This window comes from Spermophilus citellus (genome assembly GCF_964194105.1).
Source record: "Spermophilus citellus genome assembly, chromosome: 7".
Lineage (NCBI taxonomy): Eukaryota > Metazoa > Chordata > Mammalia > Rodentia > Sciuridae > Spermophilus > Spermophilus citellus.
The window spans coordinates 158452560-158476893 of NC_138188.1; the positions used below are offsets into that span (position 1 = coordinate 158452560).

General features: G+C 34.7%; 1 protein-coding gene across 13 annotated transcripts in view; it reads left to right on the forward strand.

Annotated features, from left to right (window-relative positions):
• The window catches only part of TTC3 (tetratricopeptide repeat domain 3), a 120782-nt gene that overhangs the window by 5903 nt on the left and 90545 nt on the right, over positions 1–24334 (forward strand). For 4 of the 13 annotated variants that reach the window (XM_081300642.1, XM_081300644.1, XM_081300636.1 and 1 more), the window contains 9 exons: positions 6384–6538; positions 6995–7037; positions 7353–7503; positions 8174–8258; positions 9794–9847; positions 10796–10916; positions 13192–13277; positions 15235–15329; positions 16475–16537. The exons of 4 other annotated variants lie outside the window; for them this stretch is intronic. In XM_081300642.1, coding sequence (XP_081156768.1) covers positions 6395–6538; positions 6995–7037; positions 7353–7503; positions 8174–8258; positions 9794–9847; positions 10796–10916; positions 13192–13277; positions 15235–15329; positions 16475–16537 — 842 coding nt within the window. In that variant the 5' untranslated portion in view covers positions 6384–6394. Of the gene's footprint in view, positions 1–816; positions 3838–6383; positions 6539–6994; positions 7038–7352; positions 7504–8173; positions 8259–9793; positions 9848–10795; positions 10917–13191; positions 13278–14415; positions 14435–15234; positions 15330–16474; positions 16538–19461; positions 19562–24334 lie in introns of those variants that run through there. 5 more of the 13 variants (XM_081300643.1, XM_081300646.1, XM_081300647.1 and 2 more) reach the window with 5 other exon arrangements.

Below are 24334 nucleotides of genomic sequence, written 5' to 3' on the forward strand. Positions count from 1 at the left end.
CTCTCTGTCTCTATTTCTCTCTTTTATTATTTATTGCCAAAGTTTGTCTGTTTTATTAATCTTCACAAAAGACTAACTTTTTACGGGGGCAAGGCGGGTGCTAGGGATTGAACCCAGGACCTTGTGCATGCTGATTTCCCTCTTTTATTTATGATTTCCTTCCCTTTCTTTCCTTTTTCTAACTTAAATTGCAAGTTTTAACATCAATTTTAGCCATTTTTGTTTTCTAGTATAAGCATGTAATGCTATAAATTTTCTTGAAATTCATTATTTTCTTCATCTAAGTTTCTAATGCTTTCATTAATTTTCAGAAATTAAGTTCTTATGAAAAGTTCAATTTTTATTTTTTTTGCTTACTATTTAGAAATGCTTTTTGTTTGTTTGTTTGTTTTGTCTTGGTACTGGGGATTGAACCCAAGGGACTTAACTACTGAGCCACATCCCCAGCCATTTTTTATATTTTATTTAGAAACAGTCTGTTTCTGAGTTGCTTAGGGCCTCGATAAATTGCTGAGGCTGGCCTTGAACTCACTATCCTGCTGCCTTAGCTTTCCCAGCCACTGGGATTACAGGCATGTGCCACCGCACCTGGCATGTTTTATCTTTTCAAATGTATCTGCATTAATTTTTTCATTGTTTTAATTTTCAGGTGTATCTACTTTAATTTTTTTTTCACCTATGTTGTTAGAGAATGTGTTCTTGTTATTCTTTCATTCTTATTTTTATGACCTTGTCCTTAGTGAATTCTATAATTTTCCTGTAATCATTAAAGATAAGAAATTGTGTTGTTCAGTCTTTATTAGTTTTTATCATATCATTAATTGAGAAGAGTATGTTGGAATCTTCTGTTACCTTCTAATAGACTTTTTATACTTCTAACAGTTTTTGTTTTTATGTATTTTGAGGTACTTATATTAGCTGCATACAAGCTTAATATTTTCTCTTAACATATCTACTCTGTTGCGATCCTCTCTATTCCTAATTTTGCTTTTTTTGACTTAGAGTCTTTGGTGGTAATTTATCTAGAATGTGCTTTTCATTTGATTTTCACTTTTTTCATATTGCTGGTCTTATCTTTCAGGCCCATCAGACAATCAGTGTCTTTTAATTGGTAGGATTAGAAGTTCCTTTAGTTCAAGACTCTTGATTGGTGGTCAACTCAGTTTTTATTTAAAACTATTTTTTTTAACCCTTTTCTTAAGAGAATGTGGTGAGAATATTATGCAGAGTCTGTTGCTAGTTTTATTTATGCTTTTTTTTGAAGAAAATATCTTTTTGTTATAGCTGATTTGGATTTTGTCTTTGATTTATATCATTTCATTTCTAAGTTTAGATGGAAATTAATTTTTTTATTCTATTTTGGATACTTGATGTTCATTCTGAATGTTGTCTTTCATGAGATCTAGAAGATTCTGGAGCCTTGTATTCTTTAAATATTGCCTCTTTTTTATTTGGACTGTTCTTCCCTTCTGGAGTTTTAACTGGCTATATGTATGTGTAACTGTTTCTAGATCACTTACTCTTCCCCCATCATACTTTTCATCTTATTTCTCCTTAATAAAATTTTTAGTGCTGGGTAATTTCATCCTTCTTATTGTCTAGTTTGCCATTTTTCTCTTAGGTGTGCCTAATTTTCTCTCTAATCCCCCATTTTTTTCACTTTTAACAATTATATTTTTAATTTCTCAAAGTTCAGCTTGGTTATTTTTCATATATACACAGTCATTCATTGTAGTCTCATGTTACTTGCTCATTTTTGTAGTTATTCACAGACTGTGTCTGGAAATCTCAATGTTTCTATCCTTAGGGGATCCAAATTTATTGCTTTTTTCCCCATCTGTTGTCTGCCCCTCATGGTGGCTTGTTATTTCCAGTGTTTGGTGATCCCCTATTATAAACTCTAAAGATCTATTTGGTAAAAATTTGTGAGAGTCTTGAGCCTAACTGGAAGTTACTTTTCTTTCTGAAAGCATTTGTATTAGCTCTGGCTGGGAGACAGGAGTTTAATTTGACCCACTTTTCAGTTCTGACATTTTGCTTCCGGTCTAGGGTTCACTGTCCTGAGAGAGTCTCCTGAAATATATTTCTGTGAGCAGAAAGTACTTAAAAGTATTTTTAAAAAATCCAAGATCTGCTTTTCTACTACTTACTGCTTTTGGTTGCCAAGTTCCTGTCTAAAAGTTTGCTGCTTTTTTTGGGGGAAAGGGTCTCCTGAAATGTATTTCCGTGAGCTGAAATTACTTAAAAGTATTTTTAAAAAATCCAAGATCTGCTTTTCTTGCATTGGTAGTGTCCTTCAGAATCTAGTTCATCATAACTGATGTGATCAGAAGTGTATTTTAAGATTAATTTTAGTAATATATTTAGCTTGTATTAGAAAACTTTTGTTGTATCAAACATAGTATTTCTTTATGTTATCAATTTTCTATTAAAATAAATTTGTTTAAAAGGCTGGGTTATTCTGAAGGGAGATATTAAATAAATAATAGTATAGGTGGCAAGCAGACTGCACAGTGTATCCTCTGGACCCATAGTGACCTTACAGAGATGAACCTGTGGTGATCAAACAGTGTAAGAACTGTGTCAGGAGTGGGCAGGGTGCTCTAGGCTTGTAGAGTAGAAGTGCAAAAATAAACTTGGTACTGTGGAAAATGCTTCCTAGAATTGAGTGTCAAGGATTGGTAGGCACTAGGTGGTCACAGAGTAAGGTTTGTTTAGGAATGATGAGCAGTTGGGTATGACTAGCTTCCATGTTATATGTCACGAAGTGACTGGAGATAGAAACAGGAATAGGATCACATGAAACCTATGCTTATAGTAAGGAAGTTGGACTTTATTCTGATAATGAAGGAAAGCTGTTGAATGATTTTCTGCTGTAATATTATATGATCAGTGTTTTAGAGGATACCAGGTTTGACAGTAAACCACAGTTAGGAGATCATTTATGTATTTTTGAGAGGAATAAAGGTAAAGGTACAACTAAGGCAGTGGCACTGGACATGAAGAGGTATGTGTGTGCTAAATTTAGATCTTGGGGAAGAAGAAATTGAGGACTTAGTGGTCAGTTGGATAGAAATGTTGAGGAAAATAGGGAGTCTAGATTGACCCCCAGATTTTTGGTTTGAGTAACCATGTGGCATGTAGAGCAATTAACTGATAAATAGCATACAGAAAGAGGAAAGAACTTGGTTTCATTTGCTTTTTTTTTTTTTTTTTTTTTTTTTTTTTTTTTTTGAGGAAAAAGTTGTTTGTTTTTCAACTTACTGAAACTTACTGAGGGGCTTGTGGGACATCTTGGTTAAGATCCAATAGCAATTGGCACAGAGGGTCTAGAAGTTAAGAGAAGGATTTGGGATTTTAGCACTTGGCAGTTTGGAAGCCATTGTTCTACAGTACCATATGAGATAATTTTAAATGGTACATGGATAAGCACTTGAAATTTTTTAATAGTTAGGATTTTATGTGTATGAAAAACATAACTTGTGGATCAAACCTATGACATCATGGACATTATCACTTAGGCCAAGTGAGTACAATGAAAGGAAAATATTAGTAAAAATACATGTGATATATGGAAATGGCAACAATCATGGTGAAGCTATGCAAATAAAGTTCAGAAAGTGCTGTTTTAAGCCCTGGGTATGGTGGATAAGGTCACCAAGGAAAGAGTAAGAGAGAAGAAAAGAGAGTTGACATTTGGGTGGCGGGGAATGGAGAAGAAGAGCCCATGAAGGAGACTGAGGAAGAGCAGCCAGACGAATAGGAGGAGAACCAGAAGATGGTCTTTGGAGTCCAAATGAAGAGTTCTGAGAAGGAGGAAGTGGTCTTCAGCGTCAAGTAAGTTGTAAGCTGATTTAGCAATTAAGGTAGACCTCTAGTTGGAAGCATCCAAACAGTAGTTTAAAAAAATTAATATTAGTGTTAATAATAGCTGGTATTTATAGCATTTCCTACATGCTCAGTACTCTTCAAAGCACTTTATACATATTAACTAATCAATTGGGTAGGTAGTATCATTATCTCCACTTGATGTGATATGAGGAAACAGAAGCCCAGAGAAGTTAAGAAACTTGCCCAAGGTGACACATCAAAGAAATGGGTGAGTCAGGGCTCAAGCCCAGGCATTCTGGCCCCAGAGTCCATGCTCTTAACCATTTTGCCACATTGCCTCTCTAGTTAAAACAAAACAGAAAAAAAAAATAACGCCAATATTATAATTACAGTACAATTGGTGCTGTTTGTGGTATCATGAGATCTGCCAGGCTTAAATGACCAGCGTCATGGCTGAGTCAGCCAGTGGTTTTGTAATCAGTGCCATGATGGCGATATGTGGGCTATGACAGTTCTTGGCTCTTTCTGTATTTATAACAAAAACATTTGTAAGAAAAGTGAATTAAGTAAATGTTATCTTGAGATAACATTTATCTCATTTTATGTGCCTTATTTTGGGTACTATGATGTCTATTTTTTTATGGCCATTGTTCACTTTTACAGTTAAATTCTTTAAACTTTGGAAATATTGTTCATGCAGAGTAGGACAAGTTCCAGACATTATAGATAGCCAGTCTATTTATAGAAGATCACTAATGACTTTATTGAAAACAATTTCCCTTGAATGGTAGAAATGGAAACCAAATTGTAGGAACTGAAAATGAGTAAGAATGGAGGATTTGAATAGGAGAAAAATGAAGAAAAGTTCTTGATGAAGTTGAATGGCTGTAAGAGGAGACAGAAGATGCTAGCTGTAATGACCCTTGATGTGGTCAGAGGGAAGATGAGTGAGTGAAGGAATTAAAAAGTGTTTTAGACATGGACAGTGGTCTCAAGTTGTGGCCCTGAGAAGGAATAGTCTGGTGAGGTAAACAGTGAAATTCAAGGCTAGGGTATTGTCTCAATGGGCCTTGATATGGTTGGAATAGTGATGGAATTTGGAGGAGGAGAAGAGAGGGGGGGAACTAGTTGCCAGGGTCCTTAAACATGACAGTGCCAAGAGGTAAATAGCTGGCAATGACAAGGAAAATTGGATGTAAAATATAGTGTTTGAGAAAAGAGACTTCGGAATCAGAAGGCTGAGTGTGGATTTTTTTTCTAGATTGGTGACCTTGATCAGATTACTTAATTTTACTGAGACTATTTTCCCATTTTTATAGTGGAGATGTTGGCATGTGGGGATACTAAGAATTGTTATGAGAATGAGATGATGGCTTGTAAAGCACTTATAGTGCAGTATTTTGACACATTGTACGAAGAGTTTGCTAGGAAACCTGTTACTATTCTTCACTTTAGATATTGCAAGGTTTTAATACACTAAATTGGATATAATAAGAAGGATTTATTAAAGAAATATTTCAAGGATTGATGGTGGTCTTGCTTAGGAACAAAGAAGCTTTACTAGTTCTAATCATAATGGGATAATAGTGAAAGTGAAAAGGTGTAAGAAATGGTGTTAATCATGGTGCTGGTGATGGTAGAAAAAGAAAGCCTTTATTTGGGCAAGAGTTAGAAGTAGTAAAATGAATTTTTCAGTGATATTTAGTGTAGCTGTTCTCTGAGAGCTCTAAAAATCCTCATTATTGAACTTTTTTTTCAGGGGAAAAAAACACAAAACCTTAGTCTAAAACTCTGGCCCTAGTTTCCCTTTTCCCCCATTGAAATAAATATTTTTTAAAACATGTCTCTTGGTAATGTGAGGTTTTTTTCCTCCTTTGTAGTCTAGCAGTGCTCTGTGTTGTGGTAGTTGGGAGACTATTAGAAGAAGGTGTAGTTACAAGATGGCATGTCTGGATGTGGACATCCATTCATGTCTGAATGTCTGGAAGAGATTTGAAAGACTCACCCTGGACCACTCTGGTCTTGCCCCTTTCCCCAAGATGGAGAGACGCTGAGAGACACATAGGGGAGTATGAGCACTGATAGGAAACTGTTTCTCAGTGGTAAGGATTTAGTTCAGGCCAGGAAATTGAGAATGTAGCATTTCATGTATGGTAAAACATGGGATGCAGTCAAAGCAGGTGGAGTAAGAGTGCAGCAGTGGGAAGATGCCTTTCTATTTTGAGCAGCCATTTGAGGCTTACTGTATGCTAGGCACATACAAAGTAAATAACAGTGCCCTTATCTTCCATCTAAGGGATACATGTAAACAGATAAGTTCAGAGTAGTGATGGTGAATATCTGAGTCTGAGGAAAGGAAGAAGCAGATAAAACTATTGGGAGAGAATGGGGGGAGAATCACAGAATGGGGACAAAAATCAGTGTTCTGATTGGAGTTCCTTGAAGCATAGGTTTTAAGTATTTTTCAGTTATACTATAGAAGCCAGGAAGAATGCTGCTCATGTCATCTCGAATGATTTAATTACTGAATTGGATGTATGTTATTTCCTTAGGATTGTGTGCCATGGACAATTTTACTGATGGAGACTTCACTGTGGCGGATTATGCATTGTTGGAAGATAGCCCTTACGAAGATGATTGTGACTTTGCTCCTGAATATACGACGGATGACTATGTTCGTGTGACTCAGCTTTACTGTGATGGAGTGGTAAGTAGGTTTGTTAAATTTTTGTTTTTAACATGGTATATCCTAAAGGCTTTCTGATTTAGGGCATTTGAGTAAAGATTTTGTGTGTGTATGTGTGTGTGTGTGGGGGGCGCTATGGGTTTTTATAAGAAGGAACACATGCTTTTGAAGAGGTTATTATTCAAAAGAAATAAGCTGTGCCTCAACAATAAGAATAGATTTCAGAGAATAAGTGAAGACATGAGGCGGCTTTCTGAGAATTAGAAAAACTCTTGAATAGAGTTGTAGAAAGAAACTCAGGAAACATGAAAAAGGCCTTAAATTAAGACTCACTGGCTACAGATATATTCAAAGCATATAAGTAAATGTACATTAGATTTTTTTCAGTTTAGTTCTGCTAATCCATTGATTGAAAGTCAAAAAGTATACTTGTGTATTTTACCAGTTGCAAATCAAAATAATTTTCTTTTTTTTTAGGGTATGAAGTATAAAGATTATGCCCAAAGCAAGAAACATTTAGGTGAGCATGTTGACATATTAATGTTAAATTTATTGATGGACCACAAATGGAGGTGATTTATCTAGTCATATCAACAAATAAGATTTATATGTCTTCTTAAAAATAGATTCTTACTATTTTTTTCCTGGAAACCAAAATCTTTCTTTGTAAATTGAGTTTTAGCCAACACTTAAATATTCTTAACTTCTAGCAGTTTAAAACATTAATTCATTTCTTGTCTTCTCATATCCATTTTTACCTTTTCTGTATAGCAGTGTTGATTCATTAAAAATCAAGGCACAAATATTAATTTTAAACTTTTTTATTTTAATTAAGAATTTGACATCTGCAATATATGGTGTAGTAAACCACTTTCTGTCCTGCAAGATTACTGTGATGCCATTAAAATATATATCTTCTGGCCACTTCTTTTTCAACATCAGCACAGTTCTGTAATATCACGATTACATCCCTGTGTGGAGACCACGTAAGTCACTATATGTTATTCATTTTGGATGAGCGGTGATAAGCATGTTGCACAGTGCTAAGGAATGCCAAATACAATGGAAGGCTTATACCTCATTCTTTTTTTTTTTTTTTTGGTGGTACTGTGGGTTGAACTCAGGGTCTCCCCCGTGCTTGACAAGCTATACCTTCAACCCTTTTTTAAAAATTTTATTTTGAGATGCAGTCTAGCTAAACAAAGTTTAAGCTGGCCTTAAACTTGAAATCCTCCTGCTTCACCATCTGGAATAGCTAGGATTTTAGGCATATGCCACCACACTTGGCTTACTCTTCATTCTAATATGCTGTTCAGTTTTGCTTTTGTTTAACAGGTAGAAAAAGTAAATTCTTGGAATTTGAATATGAAAGAAAATTTATAACATTATAATGAAATAATTCTGAATAGTATTAGATGGTAGACTTGAAGTTAAGTCAGGAAAAATTAAAATACTTTTATAAATGTCAGTAGTATAGAACTGAGAGAGAGAGGATATATGGTTTGGTCCATTTAATAAACTCCTTACTTATGTTACCTAGAGAGGAGAAAAGAACTGAATGTTTTTGTCAGATAGCTTGTAATATAAGCATAAAATTCAGTGAATTTGTATATATGAGAATGTAATCTTTCCAAAAATAAATTTGTCTTTAAACAGTTCTCGTGCCTCTGAGATAAGTTTGAAGAAATTACAATATCTTGAGTTGATGGAAGATATTGTGGATTTGGCAAAGAAAGTTGCGGTAAGTGGTAGAATGTAGCCCCGCCTCCAAAGAATGTAAATATAGAGTGTCAGTTGTTAACTGTTAACTGCTATAAACTGTGTTACCAGTTTATAGCAGTTTACAGATAAGCTTTTCAGTTTTCTTTACCTGAGCTTATTCTGCTGTCAGAGTGTGCATGGTATGGAAGCGATAACATTGATGACCAATGTCCTGGTTCTGCCATGCCATAGTGGACCAGGACAGCTTCTTGATATTAAAGGAGAGAAATTAGAATTTGTCACAAATGAAAGGGGGCCCTGGTTCATAGAAACCTTAATCACAGGTTCTAAAAGTAAACGAACTCCGTCTTTTGACATAAAAACATACCACTATTGACAAATACTTTGCCTTTGGGATAAAATTTATCAGGATAGATTTGAGGAGGTGTCTTTGTACTATGGTGATTCTCTCTCTCTTTTGGGGGTGGGAGATTGAACTCAGGGGCACTCAACCACTGAGCTACATCCCCAGCCTGTTTTGTATTTTATTTAGAGACAGGGTTTCACTGAGTTGCTTAGTACCTCGCTTTTGCTGAGGCTGGCTTTGAACTCGTGATCCTTCTGCCTTGACCTCCTCTCTCTTTTAAAAAGCCATTTGATAATTTTTCTTATTTCAGTTGGTTATGGAGCCAGGTGTTATACTTGTTTTTATTCTGACTGTGAACTTAAATTTAGAAAGCATTCTGGTGTTTATTTCTGCTGATAACTCATTACAGTAACAAACCAGCCAATGTGCCTTGTTAGAAAACCTAGGTTTAATGAACTTTAAAAATCTATACATCTAAAATTTACACAAAATCAGTTTATTACTAGAGCCTTGTGGAAGACTTTTGATGAATTCTTGTTTTAGAGCTCTTAAGGGGTAAATTGATCGTGTAAGTGCTTGTGGAAAATATACTACTACACATCATTTAATGATTGGAATACATTCTGAGGAATGCACCATCAAATGGTTTTGTTATCTTAGTATCATATAGTATACTTACACAGACCCAGATGGTGTAGATTAGTCACTGGATGTGGCCTCTTAATGCAATTAAGAGACAAAGCAAACACAAGTTGTGACTGCTGCTGACATATGGCATGCTACTTTACAGTGAAGTTTTTTTTTTTTTATTTCAATAAGTAGCAGTACACTCTAAAATAACAGTTACATAAACCAGTAATGTAGTTGTTTAATATCATTATCAAGTGTTATACATATATATAATTATCTGTACTATTCTTTAATATAATTGGTAGTGCAGTAAGTTTTATATCAGCCTCACATAAGCTTGTTAGCAGTACATTTTATTGTGGTATGTATGATGTCACCATAGCTACAATGTCGTTAGGTAATAATAATCTTAAACTCTGTTATAATCTTTGGGACCATTGTCCCATTTGGCTCATCATTGATGGAAAATGTCATTATGCAACACAAGACAATTCCTAAAATGGAGATTTTTTTTTTCTATTACAAAATCCAGGAATAAGGAAAAAATGCTTTTTTGTTCTTTTTTTTTTATTTTGCAGAATGATTCATTCCTTATCGAAGGCTTATTGAGAATTGGTTATAAAATAGAAAATGTAAGTGTTAAATGTGGAAACCCAGCTCACCCACTGAATAAATGGCAGTCACATCACTGCCCATTTTCCCATGTACTGAGACCATATATTCAAAGTTATATGTAATATTTGGTAGTATGGTTTCTATATTTTACTCAGTGTAATCTCATTTTGCAGGTTTGCTTCATTACATTTTTTTACTCATATATGTTACAAGTTTTTTTTCTTCTCTTTTAGATTGTTTTCCTAGCATATATTCCCCCAAATGAAATTATTAGGTCCCCAGTATGAATATTTTTACTGTATAATTACTAGGTAATCCTCAGATGCAGTGATAAACCAAATTTTAATGGTACTGGTGATAGAAATGTCTTCATGTTTCCTTTAAGCCTTATACCAGCAGTGGCAACTCAGCTATTTAATTTCTGAGGTTATTTCATACATTAAAAGAACAAACATTTCTGTTAACTCTTGACCCTTCATGAGAATCAATGCTCTGAGCATCCATTTGCCTAGCCATAGTCTTGATTATCTCATAATAATTCTTTTTGCCACAGACTATATAAAATATGTAGTCCCTGTGGAGAACTTTAATCTATACCTTTAACCTTAGGGTAAAGAGGGAAGTCCTAGACTAATTGAGATTTGAGACTTCTTTTCTACCTTGTAAATTTGTACTCTCATACTGCAAAGGACAGCCTTTGACCAGGTTGTAGACCTTAGCTTTCAGGTCTGTAATCATTGCAAAAGCATTTTGAACTCTGAGGGTAGCCCGAGGTCACCCAGAGATGGAACACGTGAGTCCACAGTTTCTGTTAATTTGTAATTTGTAGTCCAGTTATCCTCTATTGTGTGATAGAGTAATGAAAATACATAAGTTTTGTATAAAGGTTTGAAATACAGATTAAGATAAATATATATTGCCACAGAATACTTGAGTATCATTCTTCTTTCCTCTTTTTGAAACAGAAAATTTTGGCAATGGAAGAAGCTTTAAATTGGGTAAAATACACAGGCGATACAACAATTCTACCTAAATTAGGATTAATCGACAATTGTTGGTCTATGTTAAGTATTTTCTTCACTGAATGTAAGTATAAGTTCTTTAAATTGTTAACTCAGTTTTTAAAGGTATTATTTGGGAAAATGGAATATATAATTATATGATTTCTCATTTATTCTAGCAACATTTAAAAAATGTTTTTCTTTATAGTGTTTTTCTTCTGTATATGAAATAAAAGAACTTTATTTTTTTATTTCCTTTATTTATTTATTTTTATTCTTTTTAATAGTGACAGAGTATATTTTGACATATTATCCATACCTGGAATATAACTTGAATAAGAGAACTTAAACCTTACAGTTAGTTTTATCCTGTTTTTTACCATTCAGATTATTGTGGCATCATACTTTAAAAATCCTATCTAATAGTTGTCATAAGTTATAATATGTAATACTCAAATAAAGAGCTCACAACTGGGCCCATGTCTTTTTGTTTATATGAGAAAATAACAGAAGCTAAAATTATGATTTTCATTTTCTTGATAAATCTGCTATTCTTTTATGTATGGAGAAATAGCCTTACATATTTCTCCAGTTTTCTGAAATGTTTTTCTTCCTTCCTTTCTTTCTTTCTTTTTTTTTTTTTTTTTTGTGGTGCTGGGGATTGAATCCAGGGCCTTATGCATGCTGGCCAAGTCCTCCGCCACTAAGCTGTGTCCCCAGCCCTGAAATGATTTTCTTTAAAGCATTTGAATATTAGCAGTAAATTTTTTAGAGTATACTTTATAGGAATCTTGACACAGAAAATGTTTTGACTCTTTAGTTGATGATAATCCATAATCTGCAATCTCCATTGTGAAGAGGGAAGATTTGTCTATTGACTTAAATAATAGAGAGGAATTAAATAAAGACAGCTCTTTCTGTTAGGCTCACTAGATAGTGGGATGTATTATACTGATAGAGGTTATTCTCTTCATTGTTTTGAAAGCCTCTGATTCTGGACCAGGTTTTAGGGTAGAGGTGGAGAAGCAATATCATGTATTGCCACTATTGTGGGCCCATTTCTGATTCTCTCATAATAGCCCTGTGGGGTGGCTGTTATTCTCTCTTTTTTTGCGGGGGTACTGATGATTGAACTCACAGGCCTGACCAGTGAGCCACATCCCTAGCCCTGTTTTTTTTTTTTTTTTTGTATTTTTATTTTTTAGAGATAAGGTCTGTGTTGCTTAGTGTCTTTTTTGCTGAGGCTTGCTTTGAACTTGTGATCCTCCTGTCTCAGCCTCCCGAGCCGCTGGGATTATAGGCATGCACCACCATGCCCAGCCTATTATTCTCAATTGTAGAAGTGAACAATCTAAGACTTATGAGGTTAAGAGAGATTTCTACAGTCTAGTAAGTAGTAGAACTTAGATAAGAAGTCAGGTCTCTGACCTCAAAGCTCATGTTTTCCTCCAGCAACCTTGTTCTGTCCCTTAGTAGTACTTTATTTGGTGACATTCCCAGTTCCCTCTTGAATCTTAAATTTTAGGTATTCTTTTCACCCTAGAAATTAATATTTTGCTAGAAGCATAACTGTTAGTCTGTTGCAATAAAAAAATTTACTATATTTTAAAAAATCCTTTTTATATAATAGCTTAAAATGTAGAAAATGAGGCCTGATAAACTTTTCACAGTTTGGCTATCTAACTGTGTTTAAATTAGTTTATTTTATAAGAATATTTTTATAAGGATTTTTGTAAGAATAGTATTTCAGACTTCTTTTTGTTAACATTTCTTTTTTTGAAGAGTCTACTATTCATTTTAAATACTCACTTATTATATTGAATACAGTTTATTTATTTGTGGTGCTGAGGATTGAACCCAGGGCCTTGTTCATGTGAGACAAGCACTCTACCAACTGAGCTCTATCCCCAACCCTATATTGAATACATTTTGAAAAATATTCTCTAGGGTTTTATTTTTATACAATTTTATTGAACATTGTACCTGGTGTACTGTAGATATTTGATGATATTTGTTCAATTGACTTGAGTAATTATGAGACCTATTTTGAATATGTTATGACAAAAGTATTTGTTATAGTAACATAGTGTAATAATAAGTGGTTTTCTTTAATTGTTAATAAAAAGAGATTAGGTTTACTGCAAGCATCTGTTTTATGCAACGTTTTATACGTTTTATAAGTTGTTTATTTCTAAAATATTTAATACACATGAAAGATTATAAGAAACAGGGTATTTAGAAAATATAATAAACTTTATGAATTCACCTACTTAACCTAAGAATTAGAATTTTGTGAGTACCAGTTTTTTTTTTTTTTTAACAAATATTCTCTCTCATTCTTTCCTAAAAATAAAACTTAGACAAGTATCACATAACTAAAGTTGTAACGGAAAACTGCAATTTACTTGAAGAATTTAAAACCCAAAATTGTGCGGAGTGTATGGAGGTGAGGATAAATATTTATCTGTAAATATGTATTAAGAGTTGCTTGTTGGGGGAGCTGTGGCTGTGGCTCAGTGGTAGAGTACTTGCCTAGCACTTGTGAGGCACTGGGTATGATCCTCAGCACCACATAAAATAAATAAATAAAATAAAGGTATTATGTCTGTCTGCAACTAAAAAATATATTTTTTAAAAAAGAAAGAGTTCATTTTTGGGATAGAGTTGCGGCTCAGTGTTGGAGCACTTGCCTAGCATGTGTGAGTCACTGAATTTGACTCTCAGCACTGCATGTGAATAAATAAAATAAAGATCCATCAACAACTTAAAAAAATAGATTTGCTTGTTAGAACTTTTAACACTCAGAGGAAGTTCATTAAAAAACCTGATGAAGGTTGGGGATGTGGCTCTGTGGTTAAGTACCCCTTGGTTCAATCCCTGGTACCAAAAAAACAAAACAAAAACCTGTTGACAGTATCTAAGGAACTACTGTAGGATTTAATAATATGTTTGATGGAAAATTTTAGTAAATTTTGATTTGGAAGAAGAGAGAATACCTTAATCTGAAATTTTTAATGATTTTAAAGTAGTTAATTAAAAAATTAAAAATTTGATTTTTTTATCATCCTTTAATGATTTGAAGAAATGATTTTCCTTGATAACATTTTTATTGAGATGTAATGTAATTCACCTGGTCACTCAGAGGAAATAATGATTCTAATTCAAGTTTTAAAAAAATGTTTTTTTTAAAGTTGTAAATGGACACAATACCTTTATTTATTTATTTATATTTATTTTTATGTGATGGTGAAGATCAAAGCCAGTGCCTCATGCATGCTAGGCAAGCATGCTACCCCTGAGCCACACCCCAGCCCCTTAATTCAATTTTTAAAAAAAGATTTGGGGAGACATTTAATGTTCAATTAAGTTCTCTAGAGCTATTGATATCTAATTTATTTTAATTAATTTGTTTTTAAAAATTTGAATTGAAAAGTTTTGAATATATCAGTAACTTTTTTTTTTTTTTTTTTGTGGTGCTGGGAATTGAACCCAGGGCCCTGTGCATGAGAGATGAGAGGAAAGCACTCTACCAACTGAGCTATGTCCACAGACCCCCAGTAACGTGTGTTAGTAAGAACACACATGTTCTTACTAACCTGCCAGGTGATTTTTGGTAGTTAATCTAGTCAGTATTTCCTTTATTACAGTTTATATATTTTTAAGCACTAAGGTTTATTGAATAATATCACATTTGCTAACATAAAGTTAAAATTCTACTTTGCATTTCATTTTTAGTTTGCTGTCCCATATGGAAAAATATATTTAAAAATGGGTCTGCCGAATACTGCACGTGAGGGAAAAATTATTTTAGAAATTATTCACAATGTGTTGGTTTTCCTTGCTTTTTAATATTTCTTAACAAGTTAATATGGAGTTATTAGAGAAAGGTTTCTTTTAATATACATTTGTCCCTCAGTGTCTGAGGGAGATTGGTTCCTGGATCCTATCTGGTACCAAATCTGCTGGAGCTCAAATCCTTCATAAAAAATTGTATAGTATTTGCTATACCTTGTACACTTGCTCCCATATACTTTAAATAATCTCTAGATCACTATATAATACCTAGTACTCTGTAAATACTATGTAAATAGTTGTTGTACTGTATTGCTTAGGGGAAATGACAAGAAGAAAAGTCTGTACATGTTCCTATAGACCCTTTTTGGTCTTTCCAAAAGTTTTTGATCTGCATATGGTTGAATCTGCAGTTGCAGAACCCATAGATATTGAGGGTCAACTGCACATCCCAAAATATTGGATATTACATTCTCCTTTTCTATATAAATAATCCCCTAGCTTATTTTTTGATATTAAAGATGGAAACCCAGATCCATTTTTCCTAGGTATTGGTTTCTTGATTGTCTTTGGAGCTAATTGATGGGTCTTCTTTCACCTTGGTTTCTCAGCAAGGAGAACTAATGAAAATGAAAGGAAATGAAGAGTTTTCCAAAGAAAGATTTGATATAGCTATTATCTATTACACCAGAGCCATTGAATATAGGTAAGAGCAAAACAGAGCAATGAGATCCTTTTTGTGTGGCAGCTCAAGTTAGAATGTTAGGATAAATAAAAATAAGATCAAGAATTGTAGAATCTTCCAATTTGATATGCAAAATAGATTTTTATTTTTTATCTTTAGTTATTAGTAGCATTGGAGGTAACCTGAGTATTTGGAACTGATTAAATCCTGCAATTCAAGCAAGTCAGGTGCAGTAGTGAATTTGGTTCTGCCTTGCTCTATTTTCTTAAGGCATTCCAGCAGAGTCACCTGTTATTGTCTTTTTCTCATTTTGCTGTCAACTACTTCCTTATAAATTATTAACTGATCAAAAAGGATTAGTTCCTAATACTTAAAATGCTACCTACATAGGAGGTTTTGCTTTCTTAGAGGAAATTTTTTAAGGAAAAATAGTTGGAATGGTTGAGGATGCATGTGTTCTTTTCTACCTGGTTTTGTTACTCGGCTGCTGGAATTTTGTAGTCTTACCCCCAGGTGTGCTATTCTGTTCCTAATGGCCACTTCAGGTGAGCCACCTAATATTATAGCAGCCTTTGAAGGTTGGGGTGTACGTAACTTCTCCCTTTCCTACCTTGCTCGTCCCCAGGGGGAATGAATCAATCTAGTCAACATGCTGCCCCAAGACTGCTACTCTATTCTATTGAGAAAAAGGTGGAAGAAAATCATTTCTGGCTTTATACTGTCAGACAAAACTAAAAAGATCAAAATTTGAAATGAAGCTACTTAACGTTACTGTTGCAATTTCCAAGCTCCTTTTGCCTGGAGTTCTTTGTCAAGGTGGCATATCCCTGACATAATGATCCTGTCCTCTGTAGTTACAGCATACATTGTAGTTGACTAACTTTTTAATAAGATGTCTTATTTGATCTTGACAATAGTCCTGTGAGCTGGTCAGAGCAAGGATTCTCTTCAGTTTGAACACAGGATAGTTTAGGTTGGTTTTAAAGAAGGCTACTGAGGAAGTAATGAAGTGAGATTTACCCAGTTAAGTTCCAAATCTTGTATTCTTCCTGCTCTGCCATGAAAATGTAAAGTTTTAAAAACTTTTTTCATGCCTGTTTTCAGTGTAATGTATGTTTATTTCATATGTAATGTGATTTACTGACCAAACGTTACTTCTTTTTAAGACCTGAAAACCACCTTCTTTATGGTAACCGAGCTCTTTGCTTTCTTCGTACTGGACAGTTTAGGTAAGTTGGTTAAAGTACCACAATCATTGAATTGTTATGCTAAATGCCCATTTTGGGGGAGACATTTCTGTTTCATAGGTATGCAAGAAAACACCCCCCCTTTTTTTCCCAAAAATAGTTAAAAATTGTTAAAAAGAGAGTGTAGTAGGCTGTATATACACTAACTGTACCTTCGGCAGCTGACTGAGTGCAAGCTTTTGTCATATGTCCTGCATTGTTTTAATTGCTTCACGTTAAGTCTCACAGCAACTTTAATAGGTAGGTTATATTATTCTTCACACTTTACCTGTGACCAGCTCAGCTCATACCACTAGTGAGTACTGATAATTTGAACACAGATCTTAGTTGATGTCAAAGTCTGTGTTTATAACACCTATAATATACTATGTCCTTTTGCGCTATTAATTAATCTGTTTTGGAAGAAATATTTTTACTGCCTTCTTTTCTTCTATTTGTCTTGGTATGAAAAATTAAGTAAATATCCTTCATAAGTGAAAGAAAGCACATAAACTTAATAATATTACTATGAGAGTGGAATCATAACTAATTCTTAATTTCTTATGTTGAATATATTTACTTGTTGAGAAAGATTGATGTAGATACTCTACCATGCTTTTATTGCCTTGTCAGTTTTAAAAATTTAAGAAATTAATTATAAGAATTAATATTGAACATGTAGACTGTTATATTTAATTATGTAATACTTTACTGTAAGAAAGGTTTGGGGTATGCTGAAGAATATATTCACACAGTAGAATATTCAAAACACAATAAATCAGAAAACCAATTCAGAGCTTGTTTTTGTCAAAACAAGGCTACATAGGTATATGGGCCTGTAGAAATACTAATAATTCATATTTGACCCTGATCTCCTGTTGCTTAGAATGAAAAAGGAAAACTTGGCAAGTTACATAATTTTCATTATTTACAAAGCCCCAGTACACCAATTGCTGGAATGAGTTTTCCTCCTGGTGGTTCCTTCTGAAGGAAATTTCTTAAATGGCTTACTAATAATGTTAATTGAATGATAAGAGCTAAAAAAATTCTAGCAACATTGCTCTTTATAGGGGGGAAAAAAAACCTCTGAAAATAAAGTTTTGGGTTTCACAAGTGTTTTTGTGATGTCAAGAAAACTGAGAACATGATTTCAATTGTTTTTCAGTAAAAGCACTTACGTTGGGATGTGGGAAGGTGGGGGTGGGGAAGACAATATATTCCAAGTATGTAGCTTTAAAAATAACATTTATTGTGTTTTTCTTTTATTATAAACAGAACACATTCTCATGGTAGAAAATTTGGAAAATACCAGAGTTTAAAAAGAAGAAAATAAAAATCACCAGTAATCCAACCACCTTGGAGAATACCGCTGTATTAACGTTATGCAGCTTTTAGATGGCTTAAGCCGTGGATAATCCGAGGCTAACTAGACTAGAGGAATGGATGGGCTTGACACAGTCTTCCATCAATACCACTGTCCTCAACTGGTTCTGACAAGAAATGAGCTGCAAATGTCTTTAGGTTATTGCCTCTGGCTAGGTCCAGAATTGCAGATATTCTGTGGTGTTTGAAGGTGAATCTGTATACTTTCAAGATCAGATGAATAGGTTTGCAACTTGGCTAGCCTCTTGTGAAAATTGAGGTGCCTGTCTGAAACTTGCTGGGCACAAAGTCACCTACACTTGAGCTCTGAAAGCTGAGAGGCAAATCAGGGTGACTCACAAGGAGGATCCTCCTCAACCCCTGCTACAACAGGAGGTGCATGAAAATAGAAACAGAATCAGGTAGCGTGGTGATGTAAAGGCCGAGAGCAGGGTATTCTTGTACCTCCTTCCTGATATTATAGCTTATTGTTGAATGCCATCTATATTTTCACTAGAGCCAGGTCAGCAGCGTTGAGAACCCTTTGTTCTTTATTAGGCAATCACCAATATGTATTGGATGCCTGTTTAATGTATGAAGCTATGCCACACCAGTTTTATTGGTGTTTCCTACCTTCTTACACATTGTTTATGTCATTTGCTTGTAATGTAGGGTTAATGTTTTCAGAGTCCATAGTATCACTCCTGATCAAAATGATTAAAGTGATGAACCTTAAGAAAAGAACATGTTGTCAGTAATTGAACTGTGCCACACACATAGGAGGACCTATGTCCTGAGAAGAGCTTTTAGCTGAGTTACCAAGGTTGAGATGTTTTGAAGCTCTCGAATCAGAGGGATGCTAGTTCTGCCATGGGAATCCTGCTGAGCATCTGTGGGGATAAAGCATCCTCCTTCCACTAGTTTGGGCAAGAATGCAGTCCTCAGTTATTCCAGAAGGCCAGGCTTCCTCTCTGCTATTGTAAAAGCAAAGGTTGAGCTGCAAGAGAACAGAAATGGAACATTTAAAATTAAAATTAGGAAAGAGGAATAAAAGGATTAAAGTAACAAATGCTGAAACTTCTAAAATAATTTAATTCTAAAAGATTAGTAAATATAAATTGGGACATTAAAAATCAAATTTTAAGGAATAACTTTGGCAAGTTTATTCTCTAAAAGGGTAAAAATAATAGTACTGTGTCTAACAACATGGGTGTGCTGTTGTGAATACTTATGTAAATTCACTTATAAAACCTTCACAATCATGTGAGGTAGGTGCTGCTGCCTCTTTACACATAGAGAGCCCAAATAAAGGATACAAGGTATATGTGATGGAGCCAGTGTTTGAGTCCAGACAGCCTGGACGCAGAGTCTTTATTATTATTCACTATGGAAAGGTGACGATAGAGTAAAAAGGAAATGTGAAAGTTGATGATTTTTAAAAACAAATGATCCAAATAGTCAATAAACATTTATGAGGACATGATTATCCTTACATGACATGCAGATTAAAAACTACAAGTTTCTTTTTCATATCCATCAGATTGGCAAAAACTTAAAAACTTCGTAATACCAAGTGTTTGAGAGGATGTGGAACAAAGGAAACTTTCATACTCGGCTGGAGAAAGTATAAATTGGTACAGTCACTTTGGAGAGAAATCTGACAAGGTGAAGATGTGCATATTCTGCAGCCCACTTCTAGGGTCATCCCTTCCAAACTCTCAATGTGTACTCAAGAAGATATGTACAAGCCTTCATATATAGCATTGTTTGTAAGAGTAAAGAAATGGAAACAACCTAAATGTCCATCAGTAGGGGAATGGATAAATAAATTATGGTATATTCATACAATGGAATTCTCAATGGCAGTTAAAATGAATGCAATGTTGGTGAAAAAAAGCAAGTTGCAGAATGATTTGTACAGTATGATGCCATTTATATAATGTTTAAAAACATGCAAAACAATATGCATATTCTTAATACAGAGAATGTATTAAAAATGTTTTAAAAATGCATGGGCATGTTAAACACCAGGGGAGTGGCTATCTCTGGGGAAAAAGGAGGGAAAATAATTAACACAGTGGATGTCAACTGTAACAAACTTCTGCAAAAGAAGCTGAAGTAAATATGGCAAAATGTTAATTTCTTGCTAAGTTGGTACACAGTTGGTACATGGGTGTTCATTATGTTAATGTTATTCTTTGTACTTTTATGTATACTTGAATTATTTGATAAAGTGTAATTAAAAGTGCACATAAGAGGGGAAAAGCCCAAAACAGTACTCCCTAAACATCAGGGGTAAAATAAATGAAAAATTATCTTCAAAGGAAAGAAATATAAATATTTCAAGGCCAATGGCAGAGGGGAAAAAGCCTGAGATGAAGTATGAGTTGGGAAACAAATGGTTCGTTCAGAAATGGTCAAGGTATCTGTGATAGTGATTTTAATGTTAAAATAGTCATGCAGTTTGAAAACCAGAGAGCACCTTTGAATGGATGTAGTTGAAGCGAAGAGCCAATGAAAACCTGAGTCTGTGGATGTTGTGTTTGGGAAATGTGGAGATGGGGTTGGAGTGAGGGAGGGATGGGTGTGGGGAACTATGCTGCCTCTTGCTTCTCCTGTCTACTTCTCCCTCCTCCTGTGAAATCCTTTCAGGCTTAGGAATGTGTGTGGTGAGGGCCAGTGAGTCCCAGGATGTCCTCTGTGGATGAGATTCCCTTTTACTTTGGTTTTCTAAGAGCGCACTTTTCAAATACAATTTGCTAACTGCAGGGTATTATTATTATAATGACAGTTGTGATTGAAGTAACCAGAAACTTGTAGTTCAGAGGAGAACCAAGGAAAAGGAGTTGGGCATACCTGTAACTTTGGTAGCTAATGCAGTACATGCAATGTCTAGCAAAAGGCCTTGCTCACCTGTCGTTTAATTTGTTCTCATGGGACTCCTACATGGAAAATTCAGATTCTTCTGCCAGAGGTATAATGAACAGTGCAAGAAATGTAATTGGAGAAAGGAAAAGCTTAGGCTTGAATGTTTTTTTTTTTTAATTTACTTCAGAAAATCATGGAATTTTAAAAGTTGATATTTGACCTTTTGATATTAATTTATTTACTCAGGGCTGGGGATATAGCTCAGTTGGTAGAGTGCTTGCCTGTCATGCGTTCAATCCCCAGCACCACACACATAAAAGTTAATTTATTCATCATACAATGTTCCCTTTCATCAGATGCCAATTGTGATTAGTAACAGACTCCTCCCTTGGCTATTTTTTCTGTTTTTTTTTTTTTTTTTTTTTTTTTTTTTTGTGAGACCAAAGGTATAAAGCAACTTAACTGTATGTTTCTGTGAGAATTAAAAAAATTGTGTGTGTATTTTCAGTGTGAATATGTTGGTTTGACGAATTATTCCTCATTCTCTCTTACTTGTATGGTTTCTATTTTTATTTAGAAGCTACTGAACTTGTTTTTGAAGAAAACAGTTTTTAGTCTTCTTTGGGGTATACCCCCTTTTTAAAAAGCAGAAACATGATGATAGTAAAAGATTGAGTAGAAAAGGGTACACTGAAATGTCTGCCCAACTCAGATCTATTCCCTAATCCCTCTCTTCATGTCCTTATGCATTTCCATAATGTCTTATGTCTTATGCCTGTAGAAATACTCATTATGTGGAACCACATGAAATAATTTTTGTAAATCCGAATATAGACAATTTTCACTTGGTTCAGTGTAACATATCTTTTTTTTTAAAAAAAAAAACATGGTGGGAACATAACTACACTGTGGTTGTACATCTTACTTTTTTATATTTAAATCCAGGAGCTTGTTGCATATCAGTGTATTTAGAGATCTTCCTTGTTCTTTCTCGTGACTACGTAGTATTTTACTTGAATGGATTACTCAAGTAATCTATCAGTTTTTACGTATGCTTTGTTAGTATAGATTATTTTGTTTATAATTAGATTTATTAGGACATTGATTTTCAGTTTTAAATAATTAATTATAGGTCCATAATAAGTATCCTTTTACTTATGCTGTGTATCCAGGTACAAGTATATCTGTAGGATAAATTCCTGATAACTTTCTGTTACTTAAAGAGCATATATAATTTTAAATTCAGATGCTTTTTTTTTTTTAAATACTAAGGATTCAACCCAGGGGTGCTTTGCCACTGAGCTCCAATCCCCAGCTCTTTTTATTTTTTTATTTTGACATAGGGTCTTGCTAGTTCTGAGCCAGGCCTTGAGCATGTGGGATTATAGGCATTTGACATTGTGCCTGACCAGATACTAACTTTTGATTCAAAATGTATATGCTTATTCAACTAATGGTTATTAATCACTGTATTTGACAGTGACTCTTACATCTGAATCCTGCTTTTGTAGTTTAGTGGTAACATTAAGAAACTTGTGAAATAGTTATTATTTCTTTGTTGAGAAATGAGACTAAGGGGAGAAAGCCTGTGGCTCACGAAATTCTTGTATTCACATGTACTTAGAGAGTCAGTAAATAGCATCTGTTCTGCACCCAAGTCTAGAATTAGTTAAGAGATGGTTGCAGAAAACGGGCTACTTTTAGTCACATGTCACCTTCATCACTGATAGAATCATTAGGATGAGGAGCCTTAAGTCTGGTAGCTAAGTGACTTGTTATTAATTCAGAAACAGTCACGAATGGAACTGGCAAACCAGGATCCTGTTAACTTTAAGTCTGGAAGAAAAGGGGATCTGGTGTCTGTCAGTTTTTTTAAGGTCTCAGAGTGAGAAAAAAGAGGCTAAGCCACATATAATTAGTGCCTCCCATGCCCACCCCTGGGAAAAGTTAGGGGTAGAGAGAGGAGTGTTCCCGAGTAATTAGCAAAACATCATGGAAATTGGAAGAGGGAATAGGTACTCTTTCCTAATGTTATTTTAGGGCAAAATGTAGCATATTGTGTACATGAGGTAGTAGGGTGGTTGGAGAAATAGACATACTTTCTTATTTAATAGTAATTAGAGTGCCTGAGCTAGAATAGGTTGTTACCCTCTATCTAGTATTCTGACCATGTTACATAGTTTCCAATAGTAAATAACTGTTTGTATCTTCCCATTGTCATCAATGTATGTTGCACCATATTTCTGTTGCCAAAAGTCTCACCCATTCACCAGAGTGATTAGGGTTGCACTGGTTTGGATGAGCCGTAGCCCCCCATGTGATTTACTATGCTCACTTTGCTTTAATAGTAGGATCTGGCCACAATGGTAGTAAATGTGAAAATTTATAGTCAATATATATTCATATATTAGTAAAAATTTGGGTATTTATAGTATATGGTACAATTGTAATATTAATATAATACAATTATAGTCATAGCATTAATTTAAAAGTAGCATTCAGCCCTGATTCAACAAATTCTTGGGATTCTTTCAGAAAAATCTTGGCTGATGTCAGAAATTAGCAAAAATACATAGTTCTTGTGTTATTAACAGTGGGCCAGAAATGTGAAGGCCTGGGATGGGAAGGGCTGTGTTGCATTTGTGGAACTGATAGTGTCCCAGGTGGCCTGAAGACAAAGGAGAGGGAGAGGTAATCTGGCACTAGACCTTGTAGGCTATGTCAAGGTTATTGGCTTTTAAAAGTGGTGAGAAAAAAGTAAAGGATTTTGTAGTAAGGGGAGGCAGCACCATTAGTACAATGGGGAGAATGGATTTGAGGGGGATGCGGTATGGAAGTGGGTTGGGAGTCTGCTGTAGGACAGCAGGTCAGAGATGATGATGGCTTGGAGCAGGGTAATGGTAGTGGAAGTGGAAAAGTGGAAGGATTCAAGGTACTTTAGAGAGAAAGTTGACAGACATTGTCTGTGGTTTGGTGTAGGGATTTGAAGGAGAAGGCAATGATTAGAATTGGTCTAAGGTTTTTGTCTTAATGGTTTCTGGGCCCATTCATGACATTGGTCAGTCACTGGAAGATGAATACATTTATTGGAGGTAGAATTTGACTTCAAATTAAATTGAAGTGCATGTGACACATCCATGTTAGTATATCATATAGCAGTGAGTTTTGTGGGTGTGGAACTCATGTTTGGGATAGTTGACCTAGATGATTTGAAGTTGTAGATATGGGTGAGATTGCTTAGGGAAGAAGGTCTCCATTTGAATTGCACAATGGAATCATTTGAGCTCTGAAGAAAGATTACCCAAAGATGCTAGGGTGTAGCTGATCTAGGGTCAAGTTTGGGCATTGGGCTTTTAGAATCTCCTCTGATAGTACTAATGTGTAAACAAGTTTGAGACCTGCTGGCCTTTAGCAGGTCTGAGACTAGAAGAGGAATCAGGATTGACCCTTGAGTAACACAAATAATCAGTCAAGAGAAGGACAAACCTATCTAGGAGACTATTAAGAAGTGGCTGGGGAGGTAGGTAGGAAACTAAGTGTGGTGTCATAGAAGTGAGAGAGTCGCCAGGG